General features: G+C 38.5%; 3 protein-coding genes across 5 annotated transcripts; 2 read left to right on the top strand and 1 right to left on the bottom strand.

Annotated features, from left to right (window-relative positions):
• Window positions 1-168: 168 nt before the first annotated feature.
• LOC307263611 (transmembrane protein 265-like) lies at window positions 169-4,045 on the bottom strand. The gene is made up of 3 exons (XM_080044801.1): window positions 3,708-4,045; window positions 1,989-2,221; window positions 169-1,481 (listed from the first exon to the last, which is right to left on the bottom strand). Exons 2-3 carry the CDS (start codon window positions 2,217-2,219, stop codon window positions 1,329-1,331), a joined length of 384 nt encoding a protein of 127 aa, XP_079900927.1. The 5' UTR covers window positions 2,220-2,221; window positions 3,708-4,045; the 3' UTR covers window positions 169-1,328.
• Window positions 4,046-8,100: 4,055 nt separating this feature from the next.
• On the top strand, window positions 8,101-12,519 carry rusf1 (RUS family member 1). Of its 2 annotated transcripts, none has more exons than XM_080043397.1 (14): window positions 8,101-8,373; window positions 8,449-8,526; window positions 8,888-9,002; window positions 9,105-9,150; window positions 9,337-9,369; window positions 9,480-9,585; window positions 9,791-9,892; window positions 10,061-10,131; window positions 10,470-10,654; window positions 10,885-10,942; window positions 11,026-11,090; window positions 11,182-11,295; window positions 12,032-12,097; window positions 12,312-12,519. In XM_080043397.1, exons 1-14 carry the CDS (start codon window positions 8,224-8,226, stop codon window positions 12,395-12,397), a joined length of 1,275 nt encoding a protein of 424 aa, XP_079899523.1. In that variant the 5' UTR covers window positions 8,101-8,223; the 3' UTR covers window positions 12,398-12,519. The 2 variants fall into 2 exon arrangements, with proteins under 2 accessions (XP_079899523.1, XP_079899524.1); XM_080043398.1 differs by having other exon boundaries at window positions 8,114-8,293.
• Window positions 12,520-13,075: 556 nt separating this feature from the next.
• On the top strand, window positions 13,076-18,940 carry LOC307262621 (uncharacterized protein). 2 transcript variants are annotated; one of them, XM_080043569.1, is made up of 12 exons: window positions 13,076-13,213; window positions 13,858-14,059; window positions 14,549-14,581; window positions 14,787-14,899; window positions 15,164-15,272; window positions 15,508-15,540; window positions 15,628-15,660; window positions 15,952-16,185; window positions 17,139-17,242; window positions 17,720-17,885; window positions 18,174-18,236; window positions 18,432-18,940. In XM_080043569.1, exons 1-11 carry the CDS (start codon window positions 13,149-13,151, stop codon window positions 18,216-18,218), a joined length of 1,137 nt encoding a protein of 378 aa, XP_079899695.1. In that variant the 5' UTR covers window positions 13,076-13,148; the 3' UTR covers window positions 18,219-18,236; window positions 18,432-18,940. The 2 variants fall into 2 exon arrangements, with proteins under 2 accessions (XP_079899695.1, XP_079899696.1); XM_080043570.1 differs by having other exon boundaries at window positions 13,858-14,053.
• Window positions 18,941-19,028: the final 88 nt, after the last annotated feature.

The raw sequence follows: 19,028 nt of genomic DNA on the forward strand, positions 1-19,028 counted from the left end.
CCAGATTCCACTGTTAGTTGGTTTTGTGGTGTCTATATTTGTATGGCCATTGTAACTTCTTGATAAAACTGCCTAATGTACAAGCTTTTTTGTTATTTTGGCCAAATTTTCATGAGGTTGCCTTAACTGTAAAATGTGTATGTTTTATAGATGTTATTGTAGGCGTATTTGTAATCGTTGAATGTCAAGATGCTTCAAGCGACTCAGAGCAGCACACAAGTTTTTCTATTTTTATTATATAAAATTGTATACATGTTTGTATAAAAGTACAGTACAACATATTGACATATTTGACATGAATAAAGATGATATAGTAACAATGCAATAATGCCAAGATACAGTGTCTGCAGCAAGATCTCATAATGAGTTAGTACTGCTATGATCACTGCCACTAGAACCAATCTTTGATGAACAAGTGTATCTTGCTACTTTTAGATCGACATATTGAGTAATTTATTAACTTTCGTAGTATCTGTTAAGTATATATACAATATCTGAAAAATGCACCAGTTGAAGTGTAATGACATTTTAAGTGCAAACATATTAAGGATTGGGTCATTACCGGGGAATGACAATTCTTCTTATTAAAATATAATGTAAATGTGTCAGTGTGTGATATGTCTCAGACTAAAAGTTCATGCTGGATTTTATATGGGTCATTTAGATGATTTGAATTGTGCATATGTTCATAATTGCTAAATAAATATTACAACATGTAAAAAATAACATGTAAAAAGTTGTAAAGATCATTGAAAAAACATTTTTCTAAAGAGGTTTTACCTTGAGTAGAAAATTCGAAATATGAGGAAGTATTTAAGTGTAGACAACGAAAGGAAATATCTTCTGAGCACAAAAACAAACTTAAAGGTGCACTATGCAGTTTCATAGGAGATTTGTTTACATGTGCAGAGCCTGCAGTAAGTTTACAAAACACATGTTCTCTATATGTAATTCCATCATAATTAAAAACAGAATTGAAGCCAAATGTTAACTAGAATATGTTTGTAAACCAAACTGTTGACCCTGCTGCTGTAAACAACAACAGTGAAACAGTACATTTTCAGGAAGCTTTTCTTACTTCAAACAGTGTTCCAGGGACCCAATGTTCATGTTCCTATTCAGACATGAGAATATACCTTAGAAAATGTTTACTTCTCTGACACACCCAAAGTTACATAGTGCACCTTTAAAAAGTATTCTTGTAACTCCCGTTTGCTTGATGTCTTGTTGTTTGAGCAGCTTGGTATTGTCCTCTGTTCATGTCCATAAACGTCCAAACTCAGAATCCACTCCAGTGTTTATATTCTGTAAATGTTTGTCCCAGATGATCAGTCTTTCAGCGTGAGAAGATATGAGACCAGTGCCATTAGAATGGGGATTGAAACCAGAACAGCGATCCATGTCACTATGGAGATGATGCCACACTTTTTCGCTCGTCGTGAAAACTTTGCGGCTCTTTCTGGATCTGTCGACTCCTCCGCCTGTTGGAATTAGGACGAGACATAATGACGTTAATAACAATGACAATCTAGTTCGGTCTAGGAAACTAGTTAACCCTTTTGTTTGTTGTCTCTCATAGGTGGAGGCAGTGATTCAGGAGAACGCTTGTTGTCAAAATCACTTTTTTTCTAAATCAGTGAATATCTCCACATGATCTGCTACCTGTCAAGACTGTATGTGAGCTAAAATAAAATCCTGTGTTAATACACAGCCTAGGCTCTGTAAATGGGCTTGTGGGCCCCCTTTGTTTTTACATACCAGTGTACAGAGCCTAGGCTGTGTATTAACACTGGATTTTTGCACACACAACATGGACAGGTAGAGGATTATGAGGAGACATTCACTGATTTCGACAAGTGATTTTGACAACAAGCGTTCTCCAGAATCGCTGCCTCCACCTTTAAGTTTACAAGTGTCTTTGCTTCAGTTTCGAGCAGACTGACAGGCGAAATAAAGAACAAATGAATAAATAAAATAATAATAAATACCTTGACTGAATTGATCAGAGCTATGATTCCGATGCAGGAGATCCCACAGATGATGCTGCTGATGGCTAGCTTGCGGTGGTGGTTGTCATGGGAGCAGGACACAGCACACTGTTCCACTCTGCTGCTTATCACTTGCTTGAGTGAGTTGTTATTGTCTGTGTCTCCTAAACCTTGTCCGTGAGTTATATTTAGTGGATCCTCCTCTTCATGCTTCTGGGGTGAATCCGACATTTCTGCAAAACATTAAAGCATTTCTTTAGAAGGTTTAACTACTCACATAATGAGTATTTGGTGATTCTGTTGAACACTTGTTGACAAAATCACTTTGTGGTGAAATCAGTGAATATCTCCTCACGATCCGCTACCTGTCTGTACTGTCTGTGCACGCTGGAGAAAAAAAATCCAGTTTTTATACACAGCCTAGGCTCTTTAAACTGGTATGTAAAAAAAAATGGGGCCAGCGTAGCTAGCAACATGCTCTTTAACAGAGCCTAGGCTTTGTATTAACCCTGGAATTTTTGGTTCAGCACACTCACAGTACAGACTAGATTGTGTGGAGATATAACACTGATTTAGACAAAAACATTTTTGTTAACAAACATTCTCCCTGTGATTTGAGTGAGTAATTTGCAGGAGAGGCTGCTTTGGTGATTTATTTTCGTCCAGACCTGATAGAGTTGTTTGTTTTCAAGAGGTTAAACCCTGCTAAGGTAAATGTTTGCTGAATGTATGTTCTTTAATGCTCCATAGAGGAACACTTGTGTTCCTGCATTCCAGAATGTGTAGACACAACAGAAGAACAAAAAACTTGATTTAATGTCTGACCCAGATTGTCTTTGATGTTTTCTGTTCTATTCTTGTTCCTTCTTTCTTTCTGTATAAAAAATATTGAGATGCCAACATGTCCCAAAGGGAATTTTAGGGGATTTCAAAAGTGTGCAATTTATCTAGTCTTTTCCTTGTAAAAAAAAATCTGTTACTTCCTTTTGAGTGCTCGGCGAAGCGTGACACTGCTTTGACTTTTGCTGAAAAACAAAAAGAATGTGTCCCCAAGTTGCCTTTGTGACCTGTGCTCACCTTGTATTAGTAGTTAATAAGGTCAAATCAGTTTACACTGGGCAGTTTCAAACACTGACCTAGATACAGCCCAGAGCAAGAAGCAAATAGCCCCTTACAAGTCCAAACAAGCTCTTTGAAAATATCTCTCTCTTTCCCCTTTCAAAGATGAAAGAAAAAAAATGGGCCTTAGCTTCAATTGTTCCCACACACACTAACACACCGAACAATAAAAGCCTGAAAAACTTGTAAGATCACACCTTCTCTGGCATGGCAGTCACGGCTAAATGAAAGCAGAAAATCTAATTTATCTAATCTGTGATCTAAAATATGATCCAAAAGTTGCCCAAGCCAAGCCAACACACTCTCTGTGTGTTTGTCATGAGTGAATGTGTCTGCAGAGTTTCCCGTGTTATATCACACTGTGGCCTGTGAATCATTTTTATAGGCAAAGTTAATGATTCCGGTAGTCGCAGTTATTAATCGTGAGTCATGATATCGAAGTTTCTGTTCTGTAATCACACACATACAGTAACTGAAAGCAAACATCTTAAAGAAAGTTCTAGAAGACAACAAAGGGAACTAAAGAAAAGTTCATGTCATATTATTGACCAGATATTACACTTTAAAACACAATTCCATTCTTAACTTTCAAGTACAAACCTGATCAAATGTGAAGTGCTCTTGTTTTCAATCTGCTCCTCGGTCTTAAAAACACACCCAGTCCGTAGTTAATCCCGAGTGTTATTTCAGAGTGATGTTAAAGTCTTAAGGAGATGTTGTAGTAGGCAAGTCAGGTGTTCTCCTCTCTCCAAAACAAAAATCAACCAAGTTTAAAAAGTGATAGCTGCCAAATTAAGACTTCTTCCTTTATAGATCTCAAAGTTCCAGTGAAGATTCCCACTTGTGGTATATATTCAAGCACCAACCGCGGTCATTGCCGTAAGAAGTCCAAAAAGACAACAGTAAAGTCCCAGGACCGTATAAGTTGCTGAATGACAGAGCTGTGAGAGAGAAGTGAGGGAAACTGTGTGAAACTTACACGCCCCATTGACAACGCAAGCTCCTTTACCCTCCCACTCCAGACAAACCCCTTCCTTTAAAGGTGGAGTCAGTGATTCTGGAGAACGCTTGTTGTCAAAATCACTTTATGTCAAAATCAGTGAATATCTTCTCACGATCCCCACTACCTGTTCGTAATGTGTGTGTGTGTGTGTGTGTGTGTGTGTGTGTGTGTGTGTGTGTGTGTGTGTGTGTGTGTGTGTGTGTGTGTGTGTGTGTGTGTGTGTGTGCTGAAAAAAATCCAGTGCTAACACATAGGCTCTTTAGTGTGCATGTTGCTTGCTATGGTGGGCCCCCTTTTTTTCGCATACCAGTTTACAGAGCCTTTGGCTGTTTTTCCATACTGGATTTTTTTTTCAGCACACACACACAGCACAGACAGGTAGCGGATCGTGAGGAGATATTCACTAACTCGACAAAGTGTGATTTGACAACATGCATTCTCCAGAATCACTGACTCCACCTTTAACCCACTACCTATCATATTCTGACCCTTACATTTCTCAGGTTAAGCTCCCTATATCCTGTGTGAGTCACACTTTCACACACTGTAAAGGTTGACAGTCATTCTCGCACAACATTCCTAACCTGGGAAAGGTGTGTCCAAACTTGTCTTGCCCCAGGGTGAAACAGTCACAGATTCCACAGCCTGATAAGTTATCAGGCTGTGGAATCTGTGACTGTTTTGAATGGTAGTTATCAGTGATAACTACCATTCAACTGATTTAGCCTCGACAGACAGACAGACAGACAGACAGACAGACAGACAGACATGGACAGACGGACAGACAGACAGACAGACAGACAGACAGACAGACAGACAGACAGACAGACAGACAGACAGACAGACAGATAGATAGATGATAGATAGATAGATAGATAGATAGATAGATAGATAGATAGATAGATAGATAGATAGATAGATAGATAGATAGATAGACAGACAGACAGACAGACAGACAGACAGACAGACAGACACCCACACACGGACAGACAGACAGACAGACGAATAAATAGATAGATAGATAGATAGATAGATAGATAGATAGATAGATAGATAGATAGATAGATAGATAGATAGATAGATAGATAGATAGATAGATAGATAGATAGATAGATAGATAGATAGATAGATAGATAGATAGATAGATAGATAGATAGATAGATAGATAGATAGATAGATAGATAGATGGATAGATTGCAGGATAAGCATTTTCTAAAGTTAGGGGTTCACTGGTGAAAGACGAAAACAGCTATTAATGGATATGGGGGTGACGGTTGTTGTTGGGACTCGTGATGATGAGATGACCTGTCTATTCTGGGATAGATAGATAGACAGATACACACACACACACACACACACACACACACACACACACACACACACACACACACACACACACAGACATATACTTTATTCATTCCTGTATCCCACACACATCTACACTCAAAGGTCAGGTAATGGCACACAATGTTAAAAGTGTGTAAAGTCAAGTCAAGGTGTCTAGTAGTGGGATGTGTGTATGTATACGGATTACAGTATAACTGCATTATATATAACTATTCATATTATTACATCCTTCACTTTTCTCATTATAAAGTCAAACAGGCGAGAAGAGATAATAATGATTTCCTGCCCCATGGCTCAGTGATTGATAGTGTCATAGAGACAGCTGGATGATCTTTCCTCGTGAGAAAGAGCATATAGGGGCGGGACCTGGCGAGGCTTTTTATCCAATCAGTGAAGCTGGTTATTACTCATCAGGTCAGGTGCATTCCTCATTGGTTTCAGACAATACAAGAGAGAGAGAGAGGGAATTGACGCCAGTGGAACTATACTTTCAACCTCACCTAGGCAGCATTCAACGCTTTAATATCCAAGTCTTCCAGAAGTATGAAAGTATTTAGACACGTTACTGTCATGGCAAATATTGCATATGATATATCTCTGGACTCAAATGTTAGAATGCTTATTAGTGCAATAAGAAACATTGTTTTTATCTTGTATAGACTTATAAGTGTGAGATATATTGGATGTTGTTTAATTCTAAACCCCCCCCCATCTATCTCTTTAGCGTTGTATCACAGATGTATCCCCACCATTTGCACACCACACAAATAATTGCCCTTGCCCACTGATAGCCCACTTACTGTATAGACAATCCCTCAATGCCTTTACTACTATGCATTCATTTGCATTGCTGCCTTCCCCTCGTTTAAGAAAACCTCAGCGATCGTTGAAGTTTTACTTAAACTTGTTTCTTGTTTTGCTTCTAACTACATCATTTGCTTTCAAACTCTTGTAGAAGCTGAATATGAATATTTCCCTGGAAATATGCTAACCTCATTCTATCCCCCCCAAAAAATTGTTTATTTTATGTTTCTTTTTACCACCTTCTGCGTAATTCCTTATGCCTAACAAACTAATTTAGGAATGTATAAGTCTTGTTCCCATTGTGAGAAGATAACCATATTTTGCAGCTTCTTTGATGGAGGATTTCTTCTAAAGCCTATTGGCTAGCTTTTTCTATTTAAATTGTTGTTTCGTTTCTTCATGACTGCAAACAATGGTAAGAAAATGTTTAATTTTCTTTCAACAACATTATGCATGGTCATCCTGCCTGCCAGTGCAGTGGCATTTTCACTGATATCACACTAAAACAACCTTTCTTTCTCGTTCTGTTCTTTTGTCCTCATTCAGATGTTGAACAGCTGACCACCCCCTGCCCAGCTGAACAGATCAGTCGTTTGCCCCCTCAGAAGGATGTTTTAGACCCATCATCACTGCCTGCAGAGAAGCAACCTCCAGCCTACCAGCCCACCACGGTCCACCATCACAGCCTACAGAGCAGCCACCTCCAGCCCATCACCGCAGAGCCACACAGCCTACAGAGCAGCCACCTCCAGCCCATCACCGCAGAGCCACAGAGAAGATGCCCCCGACCTAAAACTAAGAATCAGCACCAGAATACTGAGACCACGCTAAGGATTTGCTGAACAGACAGAGCAGTCGCTTTCCCCTCTCCTGCTGAGATGACACCATGCTACAAGCCCGGAGCTGCAGAGTAGATGACCCATGAATATGACCCAGGCCTAGTGATGAGGCCCAGACCCGCTGACCAACGCAAACACACACACACACACACACACACACACACACACACACACACACACACACACACACACACACACACACACACACACACACACACACACACACACACACACACACACACACACACACACACACACACACACACACACACACACACACACACACAAGCAACTACAACTGACCACACTGACTGGAAAACCCAAACACATGAAGCCTCTGTTGTTTGATTAACTACTCTTAGCTTGATTATTACAGCCTTATGATCTCATTTTCTCACTACATTACTAAGTTAGTAAAATGACTGTGTACATGTTTGGTGAATACAGTGATGCAGATCTGAAGAACACATCCATTCTCTCAAATCTTGATTTTGACAGAAAATAATGTTTAATTGGTTTGCACTATATCAACTATGTAATAAGCAAATAGATTGGGTTGAATACATTTAGAATATTCTGTAAAATGATTTAATAATTTCTGCAGCAGGACCTCTATGGTCCACGTGCAATAGGCCTTTTTTGGTGAAACCCGGAAAATGCTCATCTGAGGCCACCTGTCCTGCACCTTGGGCACAGTAGCATAGGCTATGTGTAGTTTTAAACGAAGTTATTCACAATGCTAGTGGCATGGCTTTAGGTCTGCGATACTCCTATAAATGCCTGTAGTTTACCTGTATGTGTATCCAGCAAAGATCATGGTTCTTGTGCGATAAACTTTATTATAGGAGGATTATTAGCATGTCTCTCTCTCCCCCCCGTTCACTTTAGTCGTATTGGAGGTGCGGTGACGTAAATGTCGAAGCTCCGCCTTAAATGGCCAATCCGCCAATCAGGAGTCGCCAAACACGGAAGTGCTGCAAAACAAATTCATAACAGGGGAGAGGAGAAAACGACACGTAAGCTGTGTCCAGTTTAAAGTGAAACTAAACTGAAAATGGGCTTTAATTGAGTAAATATCAGTGCATGTATAGACTGCTAGTAAGTTTATTAACCCATAGCCTAAATGGAGACGGAAGGGGCCGTGGTTTTGGCCACAGAGCGATATGGCAGTGCAGAATCCTGGAAGTATTTTGGTAAGGATGGTGTGATGGACAGGCGAAGAGAGGGGAGTGAAGGGGATTCGAGAGGGAACTCTATCGTGGGAGTTTTTAAAGTAAGGATTTTTCCGTTAAGAATTGTTGATTTTTTAAATATTGACTCATAATTTGAATATATATTTTATTTTCAGAGTGTGTTCCTGCCTCAAGGCTACCCAGAGAGTGTCAGCAAGGACTACCTGCAGTACCAGTTCTGGGACACTATGCAGGTGCAGTAATCGATATAATACTAATAAAAAACTCTTATGATCATCATTCATTATTACCATCAGCATTATTATGAATAAGGAAATGAGGTCAGCAAACTCTCACTTCTTATAAATCTCAGTGAAAAACTCACTTTTTTCTGAAGACCATTTTTTTTTTACTATAGAACTTTGTTTTACTGAACCACCTGTTGTTTTCGGAATCATAAAGTCTTTATTGTCTTTCGCATATAAAGGAATACAACACTTTATTCCTTATATGGCTGTTTTACTTGCACTCTGTGTTCAGTCGTTATTAACACACTTTGTCTTGGTTATAAGAACCTTGTATTGATTAAAGTTTATTCTAATCATTATTATTCAGGCTTTCTGCAGCTCTCTGTCGGGGACTCTCGCTACTCAAGCTTCTCTCAAAGGGGTCGGCGTGGGAAACCAAGAGGCAACAGTCGCTGCGGCAACAGTCACCTGGTTACTAAGAGGTCTGATCACCTTTTAAAACATCTTAACAACATACCGTACATTTATATTAGTCTTGCATGGTGAGTAAAAATTACAAACTCGTTCTTATTTTAACCCTACAGATGGAACTGGCATGTTGGGAAGAATCCTGTTCGCTTGGCGGAAAGGGTACACTCATATTTCTGCCTATGTTAATGTTCTGTGTATTTTAATATGAAGCTTGTAGTTGTAATGCATGTAATTGTATCATTGTAAGCACGAAAATACTTAGATACACTTAAATGTAAGTTTACTGTATTTGTGCTCATTTATGGTAAATTCCTCTACAATCAGTTTTATGATTTTTTTTTCCAGGAGTAAACTGGACTCTGAGGCAAAAATATGGAGGTACAGTATGTGTGTTGTACAAGCACTGAAATATAAGAAGAAAAAAACAGTCAGTCTAGTCATGATCTTGAATACATTTGACAATGTCCTTTCATTGTATTTCTTCCCAGACTTGTTGCTGACGTCCTCAATGACATCGCCATGTTCATGGAAATACTGGCGCCATACTTCCCTGCTTTCTTCACCCTGATCGTGTGCACTGCAGGGATATTCAAGGTAATTAAACACTTAAAATACCTTAAGTAAGCTCAGCTGTGATAAAAAAAAAATAGAATATCAATGAAAAGTTCATTTTTTTTCCTGTAATTTAATTAAAAATAATATATGAAAGTTTCACTTTTGAATGGACTTTTCCACAACACTTTCTTTTGATGTATGAATAAGCTGATTGTGATTTCCTGTGTGTGTGTTTCTCCTCCAGTCCATAGTTGGAGTGGCGGGCGGAGCGACCAGAGCGGCTCTCACCGTCCATCAGGCTCGTAGAGACAACATGGCCGACATCTCAGCTAAAGATGGAAGTCAGGTCGGTACAGAACCTCTATGGGATTATTAGTGACGTTTGTGTTTTAAATCTTTTTTCTACCCGCAGTCTTCCTCAGAAGCAATAGAAATAGCAACAGGTGGTGTTAATGATTGTAAATAAACTTTACATAATCTTGTCATTCTCATCTCGTATTTTTATTTCCTCCAGGAGACTTTAGTGAATCTGGCCGGACTGCTGGTCAGCTTGGTGCTCATTCCCCTCGTCACTGATAACCCAGTGTAAGTATTTTTATATACATGTCTATAAATAACCATTAGAATCTCATACAGGCTCTTGACACACATTATAATCTCTATCCACGCTACGGAGAAATTGACTTTTTGGCTTTATCATAATATCTCTCTCTCTCTCTCTCCCTCTTTCTCTCTCCCTCTCTTTCTCTCTCTCTCTGTCTCTCTCCTTCTCCCCTCTGTCGCTCACTCTCTATCTCTTTCTCACTCTTTCTCTTTCTCTTTCTCTCTGTCTCTCTCTCCTTGTCCCCTCTTTCTCTCTCTCTCCCACCCTCCCTCTCTGTCTCTCTCTCTCTGTCTCCCTCCCCCCTCTCTCTCTCTCTCAGACTGACTCTCAGCCTCTTCTTCCTCTTCACCATCCTCCACCTGTTTGCCAACTACAAAGCCGTGCGTTCTGTTGTCATGGAAACCTTTAACGAGGCGCGGCTCTCCATCGTACTGCAGCAATACCTCAGAGATGGGACGGTCCCGAGTCCCATACAGGCCAATCAGAAAGAACCAGTGTTCTTGGGTAAGAATCAGGATTTTAATTTCTATTGTTATTATATTTTTAATAATAATAATAATAAGTATTATTATTATTATTATTATTATTATTATTATTATTATTATTATTATAATTATTATTATTATTATAATTATTATAATCATTATTTTTTTAATTGTTTTAATTTTTTACGGTTTCGAGAAGCACTTATAATGTTGATTCCATTATTTCAATGTTTATTTTATGTTTTTCAGAGTTTAGGAAAGCTGTGCCAATCAAACTTGGAGTGAGGCTACAGGAAGTAGTACAAAGGTAATTTCCTCGTGCACCATTTTTGCCTTTTAAAATAAGACAAAATCTACAAAGTTTAATATATATTGTTGCTTGTTTTGTAGCCCAGAGGAACTGAATTTGGCTTTGAAGGAAAACAACACACGTTACCTGTTAGGAGTAAGAAATGGTATGTGGTCTTCTGTCTGCTTCAATAGAACAACAGTGTGTTTTAGAGCCATATTAACGTACTTTAAATGTTCTTGTATTTTTCCTCTTAGGCTGCGTGTGTGTTTGTTTGGGACCAGATGCGTCAGTTCATGATGAAATCAGAGCAATGTGCCAAGCTGTGTGGCTGAGTGGCAACTTGGGTGCTCAGTCACAACTACATGAAAGTAAGTGAGCCTTAAACTCCATCGATTTTGTGACTTTACATTAAACCTGCTCAGCCTACGGCCCTCTGGTAGGAGGTACAGGAGCCTGAAGAGCAGAACCAACAGACTGGCTAACAGCTTCTTTCCTTGGGCAATCAGGACACTTAACTCTCATAAAACATAAAACATTAAACAGACATACATATAGGCTACCTCACTTTCCACAAGTGTAATATGCTTTCTGCCTTTTAGATGTATTTATTATGACATTGCCTGTCCTTGTCTTGTTTTTTTTGTTATTTCTGTGTCTTGTTTTTATACTATTTTTAACTTAAATTGCTTGTCTGTTTTTTCTGTGTGTGTAATGCACCTTCAGTTGGCACTCCCAATTTCGTTGTATAGGTGACTGTACAATGACAATAAAGACTATCTTATCTTATCTTATCTTATCTTATCTTATCTTAAAGGTGGAGTCAGTGGTTTTGGAGAAAGCTTGTTGTCAAAATCAGTTTTTGTCGAAATCAGTGAATATCTCCTTACAATCCGCTATCTGTACTCAATGTGTGTGCGCTGGAATTTTTATTTATTTTGTATGTAAATAAAAGGTATGTAAACAAAGGGGGCCCTCTGTAGCTAATACCAGTTTACAAAAAAGCTACAAAAAAAGAGCTTTCTCCACATTTGCTTGCTCTACATTTAAATATGGATGCCTTCTCTCTTATACATAAAACAAACTTTTATTGGTATTTTTTTAAAGGACACTGGGAAAAGGTGCACAAGAGTCACACGGTGATGGACACAATTTTCAATCCATTCCTCAAAGGTGAGCAAACATAAAACAGGTTATTTGAACCCATAAAAGGCATTATCTTAATATTGCTGCTCCTTTTACTGTAAAGTTAATTATAAATAATAAAGGGGACTGTCCACTAAACTATAAGATAATTATCTAAACTAAATTATCTTTATATTGTGTGAATTTTTTTTTATGTTTTTTTCCTCCAATAAAACCATGATTTCTCCAAAATACTTTCCAGGTGTAGAAGCTGCAGGATGGGACATTAAACGAACTCTACTGGACTGGGACGAGTGGAGGGTCGAGTGGAAAACCAAAAGCAACTGATTTCTGAGACATTTCACATTGTTTATGTCACATCTTCTTTTGATAATTAAACAGTGATATTTTTATGTAAATCTTGTTTGATTCATTCTGTGTGATCACATCTCAATGGTCATCATACAAGAAGGGGAAAATATATTTTTATATGGAAATGTTTTTATTTTACAGATATTATAAAATTCACTGCAGGAGGGTAGGATGTTATTGATTTAACATTTTATTTTTATTTTTATATTTTCTTTTGTTAACTGTACACTACATTGCATTTCCCTTTATACAAATATGTCATGCAAATAAAAAGATTATCTTTTTATCCATAAGGGGGCGATAAGTGGCTTTAATTTGCAATTGATACAAAGAAGACACGAAGAAGAACAAACAACATCCGTTGGTGAAACTGTTGTCAAGTTAGGAGTATTTTGGAGGGTAACAGCGTAAGCATTTCCCGCCAATAAATAAGAGTTAAACACGCCAACAGGGTTTTAAACACGACAAGCAAAAATATATTTATTTAAAAGTACTAATAATCCATTATATTACCTATTACTCGATAATTAGCGTGGTTTTGTTACACCCAAATCTTTCAACCGTAATTTTCAAACATGTCATGAGACTATTACTTTGAAAATTCTAACCGGATTTTGGTGTCTTATTTTTGCCGCTGATTTTAGTAAAGTCGACAGATCGTCCAAACAACTTACTCAAGGCAACAAAATCAGTTTGTCTTCCCCAAATTGAACGAAATTTGTCCTAAATGGGAAGACATAAATGTGCCTACAACTGCGAGAGCTCAGACGATTCAGATGTGAAGTTTTTTAAGTGAGTATCGAGATTTTTTTCACTCACGAAAACAGTGAATAGCTCGAAGATGATAGAACAGTCAAGCTAGCTCCCATACACATCACAGACATTGTTTTTAGTTAGGCACGATTTTCTAACAACAATGTAATGTACAGATGAACCGTTTAGAGACAATCAAGCTAACTTGGTTTAGAAAGGCTGACGCAATAAGTCCATGTACAATTATGATTGAATGGGCAATCATTTTAAAACAAATCAAACCTGTTAAGTATTTACTATAAAAATGCTCTCAATTTGCTGCGTTTCTCTGTCTTACATCGTTGTAAACTGATAAAACTATGTATTTTTTATATTGTTTTAAACACTGTTCAACCAAATGTGTGTTTTTGCCTGAATCCACCACACCAGCAATACATTGAGTAACACAATTTTGACCGAAGGTTAAGCAATTTTATTATTTAAAAGTTTAAAAAATATTTCAATTTTTTTTTCTAACTACTCATGCAGTATTCAACAAATATAACAGCATTTTAGAAACATTCATATGGCGGTTTAAAATGAGGAGAACAACCTAATCTTGAGAACTATAATGCATATGTAACTGACTTTTGCACAACATAAGTGATCATCCTGTTTTTAATTTATTACGTTTTCCACAACAGGTTCCCTCTGTACAATCAACGGAAGCTGAAGAAATGGCTTCTCAATATGAATTGGAAGGACTGGACGCCGACTCGTTTCTCTGCGCTGTGCATCAACCACTTTGAGGAGCAACACATCGACAGAACGGGAAAATCTGTCACGCTACGAGAGGATGCCGTCCCCACCATATTTACCTCCGCTGGTGTCACACAGAAGGTGTGTGTGTGTGTGTGTGTGTGTGTGTGTGTGTGTGTGTGTGTGTGTGTGTGTGTGTGTGTGTGTGTGTGTGTGTGTGTGTGTGTGTGTGTGTGTGTGTGTGTGTGTGTGGAGTTAGTTAGTTTATCTTACTACAGCGTTAAGGGGCCATTTACATATACAACATTAGCTGTAGTTAAAGGTGGAGTCAGCAATTCTGGAGAACGCTTGGGCTCTAGTAAAGGTTACTAGCGAAGAAGGGCCCCTTTTGTTTACATGCCAGTTTACAGAGTCTAGGCTGTGAAACCAACATTTCAGCGCACACACAGTACTGACAGGTAGCAGATCGTGAGGAGATATTCACGGCAACAAGCGTTCTCCAGAATCGCTGACTACACCTTTAAAAACAAGTTACAGAACAAAAGAGTAAAACCCTAAACAGCCCAGCAGCATCTTGGTGATTATTCTGTAAAATAAAGATATCATATTTTTTTTGTCCCTCTCCTCCTGCTGTAGGCTTCCACCAACCCAGGAAGTAAGAAACTCAAGGTGAGAGAAAACAATATTGACATATAATTCTTAAAAGTTATGGGATTTAGTTTTCATTTGTGGTCATATTTTGAAGTGGTCAAACGTTGGTTAAATTTCCGTGAATTTATGGAATATTGTTTAAGATGGAGTTCTGTCTTTATCACAGCTGTATTTTAACAACCACAATCACTTCAAACATAAATAAAATGTATTTTTTTCTCAGCGACTTGGTGGTAAAGCTTCACAGAGTTCATCTCGGTCTCCAGCGACGACGGTTGCCACGACGAAACGCAGCGTCCAGAACAAAGAGCCAAGCCAGACAGAAGAGCATGCTGGGTAATTTCCTCTTTTTTAATCAAATTTGTATTGATTTATAACACGCAAATAACAACAACAAATACGTCACACAGACCTTAACCCCCCACCCTTCCCAATAACAGAACTTGCAGACAAATAATACATTATAGTAATGTTTTTACACTTTAGGCGGCATTGGGTAAAACATTTAAGTTCTTTGGTTTTGCACCGTGCTATCTTGCAACCGACTGTTCCATGTTGAGAATGTCCAAAAAAGCAAGTAGCCATTTGTTTTATTTTCAGAGACGAAGACCCAAAGAAGTCAGACCGCTGGAGGATCATAGTAGACGAAGGACTGATGAAGATCGATTCATTTCCACATTTCTTTCATGGAGATTACTGTGTCCCCCAGGTAAGTGGTATTACTATGTTATATTTGTATCTACTTCATATAATGTATCATGACTTGATATCTCTCAATATTTCTGTTTATTTTTAGCTTAAATAATCATATCATATTAGGCAAATCAGAAACTTTTAGTTGTCAAATGTTTATTTTTGTTTATTGCAGTTTATCATTGAATACTGTTATTTCCAATAAAATAAAATAAAATGCAATTTGTGAACTTTTCCCCATGTACCAAAAGGCTATTCAGTGGGCTCCAGATGATGATCCGAGTGTAAGTAGTGATTTTAAACTACAATATGTTGTCTGTTTTATCACATATGAAATATTTTAATCAAATGCTCTTCTGTCATTTTCACAGACAGAATGTGAGGATCCTGAGAGGGTGATAGAGGTAAGTTACAGCACGGATGTATTGAAACAACAGACTTGCATTAAAGAGACTATGAGGAACTTTGAGATGTTTATGAAACAGTGTCATGTTAACTTTGGTGATTATAAATTACCTGTAACATCAAATAAGACCATCAGTGCAAAGAACGCTATTTTTTATATAGTTTTTCTTAATGCCTTTGTCATGGGAACGCTCACCCAGGAACTACAGCTGGTGTTTTAAAACACTACCACTTTTGTCCAAAGTGTTTGGGACCATTGCTGCATAGTGTAATACTGTATTGTGCCCCAGGTAAAAGAGGCGTGGGAATGGCTTGGTCTGGACGTCCGAGGCCCGCTGCCCCAAACGCTGAACGGACACAAATACATTCTGACTGTGACGGATTACTACTCCAAGTGGGTGGAGGCTGTTCCCATGGAGACCTGCCTCCCGGCAAATGTGGCCAAGAACATCGTTGACATCATCGCACACTTTGGATTCCCTCTACGGATTCTCTCCAGACTGCCTCACGACATCGTCCACAAAGTCAGTGCATTGCTCAACATACTAAGTATTCACATTGTTACACATTGTTATAGAGCGCTTAAAGGTGGAGTCAGCATTTCTGGAGAATACTCGTCAAAATAAAAATACATTTAAATCAGTGAATATCTCCTCACGATCCGCTACCTGTCCTTACTGTTAGTGCGCTGAAAAGATATCTGGTGTTAATACACGGGTTAGGCTCTGTAAACTGGTATGTAAATAAAGTGGGCCCATCATAGCTAGCAACATGATGTAGTGTAGAATATGTATAAAGCACCAAGGAAAAAGTTACATTTTTGCACACTGTTACGGCCGGCCATACCAGGCTCGTTAACCGGCCTGTAAACATGAAATAAACCCAGACGAAACCATGAATCAACTTTTAAACCATAAGGTAATTTATGAAACCAATCCCAAAACTCAACTCAACCGGAGGCTGTAAAAGAAAAGGAAAACGGGAGGAAGCCTGGGACAGCCACAGTTGGACTGCGTTATTGCCCAGGTCTTCCTCCAACTAAACTATACCCCGGCCCCTCTAAAGCTACGATGAAAACAAAAGAACACAACCTAACAGCCCTCCATTAACTAAATCATAAGGCAGCAAGCAGCAGCATGGTGCAGGTCAGCAGCCGTGAGCAGTTCGCGCTGAGTGAGAGACCCGCCACCGGCACAGGCCACGCCTTAAAGCTCCGCCGGAGCACCTGCCCCCTAATCAGGCTGAATCAGGACACCTGCTAGAGAGAGAGAGAGAGAGAGAAGTGAGGGAACAGGAGGAGAGAAAACAAGGCGGGAGCCGTAACACACACACAAAAAAAAACAGAAATAAAACCTATTGTTGTATTAGGCATTGTATTATACTGTATAAACACAGCTTTTTCAAATCACTAATGTCAAAATCGCAATAATGAAAAATTGACCATAACCAAAATCTTGATTCTTTAACCCCGTTCTAGATCAACAGAGAGCTGAAGGAGCAGCTGACGGTGTCCATCGCTCTGGTGGTTCATCACCAGCAGACCGGCACCGTGGACCTGATCACACAGCAGCTGATTGACAGGTCTGTTGTCATGGTGAATTTTGAGTGGCATGACGCTTTTGGTGTTTATTGCTATTTGTAAGATTTTACACCATATTTTTGACATTGTGCTGAAATATGCTCATTGAAGTGATTAAAGGGGGAGTCCGTGATTCTGGAGAACACTTGTTGTCAAATTCACTTTTTGCCAAAATCAGTGAATATCTCCTCGCGATCCACTACCTGTCTGTACTGTGTATTGTATATGCTGGAAAAAAAATCCAGTGTTTGTATAAAGCCTAGGCTCTGTATACTGGTATGTTGCTAGCAAGAGTGGCCCCCTTTATTTACATACCAGTTTACAGAACCTAGGCTGTGTATGAACAGTAGATTTTTTTTCAGCGCACACACAGTAGGTACAGGTAGCGTATCAAGAGGAGATATTCACTGATTTTGAAGTATTCTCCAGAATCACTGACTCTTTGTGTTACCTTTTTCTAATGGCTGCTCTGCATACAGGATGGTCGGTGATCTAGCGGAGGAGCACGCAGCGGACTGGGACGTCTACCTGCCCGCTCAGGTCTTCAGTCTGTGCTTCACAGAACATTCAAAGACCAAGGAGAGGCCGTTCTCTGTGCTCTGCTGTAACGGACCCCAACCCGTACCGTCCCCCAGAGGACTCGATGTAAGTGATGTGATTTTTAAACATTTTACTTTTGTTTTTATATTCATATACTGTAAAATGTGTATATCTTGTTTGGTATCATGGGATTTTTGTCAATATCAAGCTTGATATTGATTTTTTTGGCTTTTTCATTCTTTTTTTATATCTTAATTTTTTCTTACCTGGTTGGTATGCTTTAGATATTTCCCATTCATGTAGAATACTTTGTTACATATCACTGTGAAATATTAAGTGTATTCATTTACTGTAAATAAATTACGCTTTTGTCATTCTCTCGCTCTTCCACAGTACGCTTACACAACAATCCGAGAGAGTGCCTTCGTGGTTAGATAAAGAGTTGGAGTTCATTTGGTAAGTTGAATATATCTTATCATCATACAATATTTTAATAGAATATTCAAAAAAATTCCTAGAATCATGGAATTTGTGGAACTTTTCTTTTTCTTTTACAACTCTGAATTTGAAAAAATAAAATAAAAATTAGAAAACAGGTCACTTAACACAAATGTACAACTTGCTTCTCACTCAGTATTTATTATTTTTCAGGTCGACTGATGTGAAAATCAAACTGGGCTCTGTTTCATTAACGAACCAGTCCATGGAAGTGTTAATAGTTTGTTCAGGGATCGTTATGGAAACGTGCTGGACTTCGGCTGTAGTTGGTGGCAACAGTGGAACCATGGTAACCCTAATAGTTTGATTAGGATGAGGACATTGTTTCATCGTCTTTCTCTTCCAAAGAATGAATGTAATTGTTCAGTGTTCAGTCCGAAATACATTTGACTTAACCCATTTTTTTAACCTACCAGCTCAGTAAAAAAAGGCCATTTTCAGTCCTGTATAATATTTTTGTAAATATTTTATTTCAAATTTTAACATTCTACTACATAAAATGAATTTAGAATCCTAAACAGAAAGCAGTAGTAGAAAGGTGAAGTTAGTTTGTTCTACATACAACCTTTTTTATGGTTTACATCCGGATGTGTTTGTATTTTGTACAATGTACAAGTTCTTGAGCTACTGTTGTCCTAAGCATTCAAGTTGGCAAAGTTAAATCTGCCTTGCATGGATAGTCATTCTTCTATGTCTATAAATTGTAAAACATGTCAATAAACATGCTTTAAATATAAGAGGTGATTTTAT

The sequence above is a fragment of the Ammodytes marinus genome (genome assembly GCF_949987685.1).
Source record: "Ammodytes marinus genome assembly, chromosome: 16".
Classification (NCBI taxonomy): Eukaryota; Metazoa; Chordata; class Actinopteri; order Uranoscopiformes; family Ammodytidae; genus Ammodytes; species Ammodytes marinus.

What these genes read in the sequence shown, in the direction of transcription:
- LOC307263611 (XM_080044801.1), bottom strand. Translation starts at nt 2,219, where the DNA reads ATGTCGGATTCACCCCAGAAGCATGAAGAGGAGGATCCACTAAATATA. An exon ending in CTCTGATCAATTCAGTCAAG is followed by an intron (nt 1,482 to 1,988) that starts GTATTTATTATT and finishes TAATTCCAACAG; the next exon opens with GCGGAGGAGTCGACAGATCC.
- rusf1 (XM_080043397.1), top strand. Translation starts at nt 8,224, where the DNA reads ATGGAGACGGAAGGGGCCGTGGTTTTGGCCACAGAGCGATATGGCAGT. An exon ending in AGTCACCTGGTTACTAAGAG is followed by an intron (nt 9,003 to 9,104) that starts GTCTGATCACCT and finishes TTAACCCTACAG; the next exon opens with ATGGAACTGGCATGTTGGGA. An exon ending in TCTGAGGCAAAAATATGGAG is followed by an intron (nt 9,370 to 9,479) that starts GTACAGTATGTG and finishes ATTTCTTCCCAG; the next exon opens with ACTTGTTGCTGACGTCCTCA.
- LOC307262621 (XM_080043569.1), top strand. Translation starts at nt 13,149, where the DNA reads ATGGGAAGACATAAATGTGCCTACAACTGCGAGAGCTCAGACGATTCA. An exon ending in GTGTCACACAGAAGGTGTGT is followed by an intron (nt 14,060 to 14,548) that starts GTGTGTGTGTGT and finishes CTCCTGCTGTAG; the next exon opens with GCTTCCACCAACCCAGGAAG. An exon ending in GAGATTACTGTGTCCCCCAG is followed by an intron (nt 15,273 to 15,507) that starts GTAAGTGGTATT and finishes ATGTACCAAAAG; the next exon opens with GCTATTCAGTGGGCTCCAGA.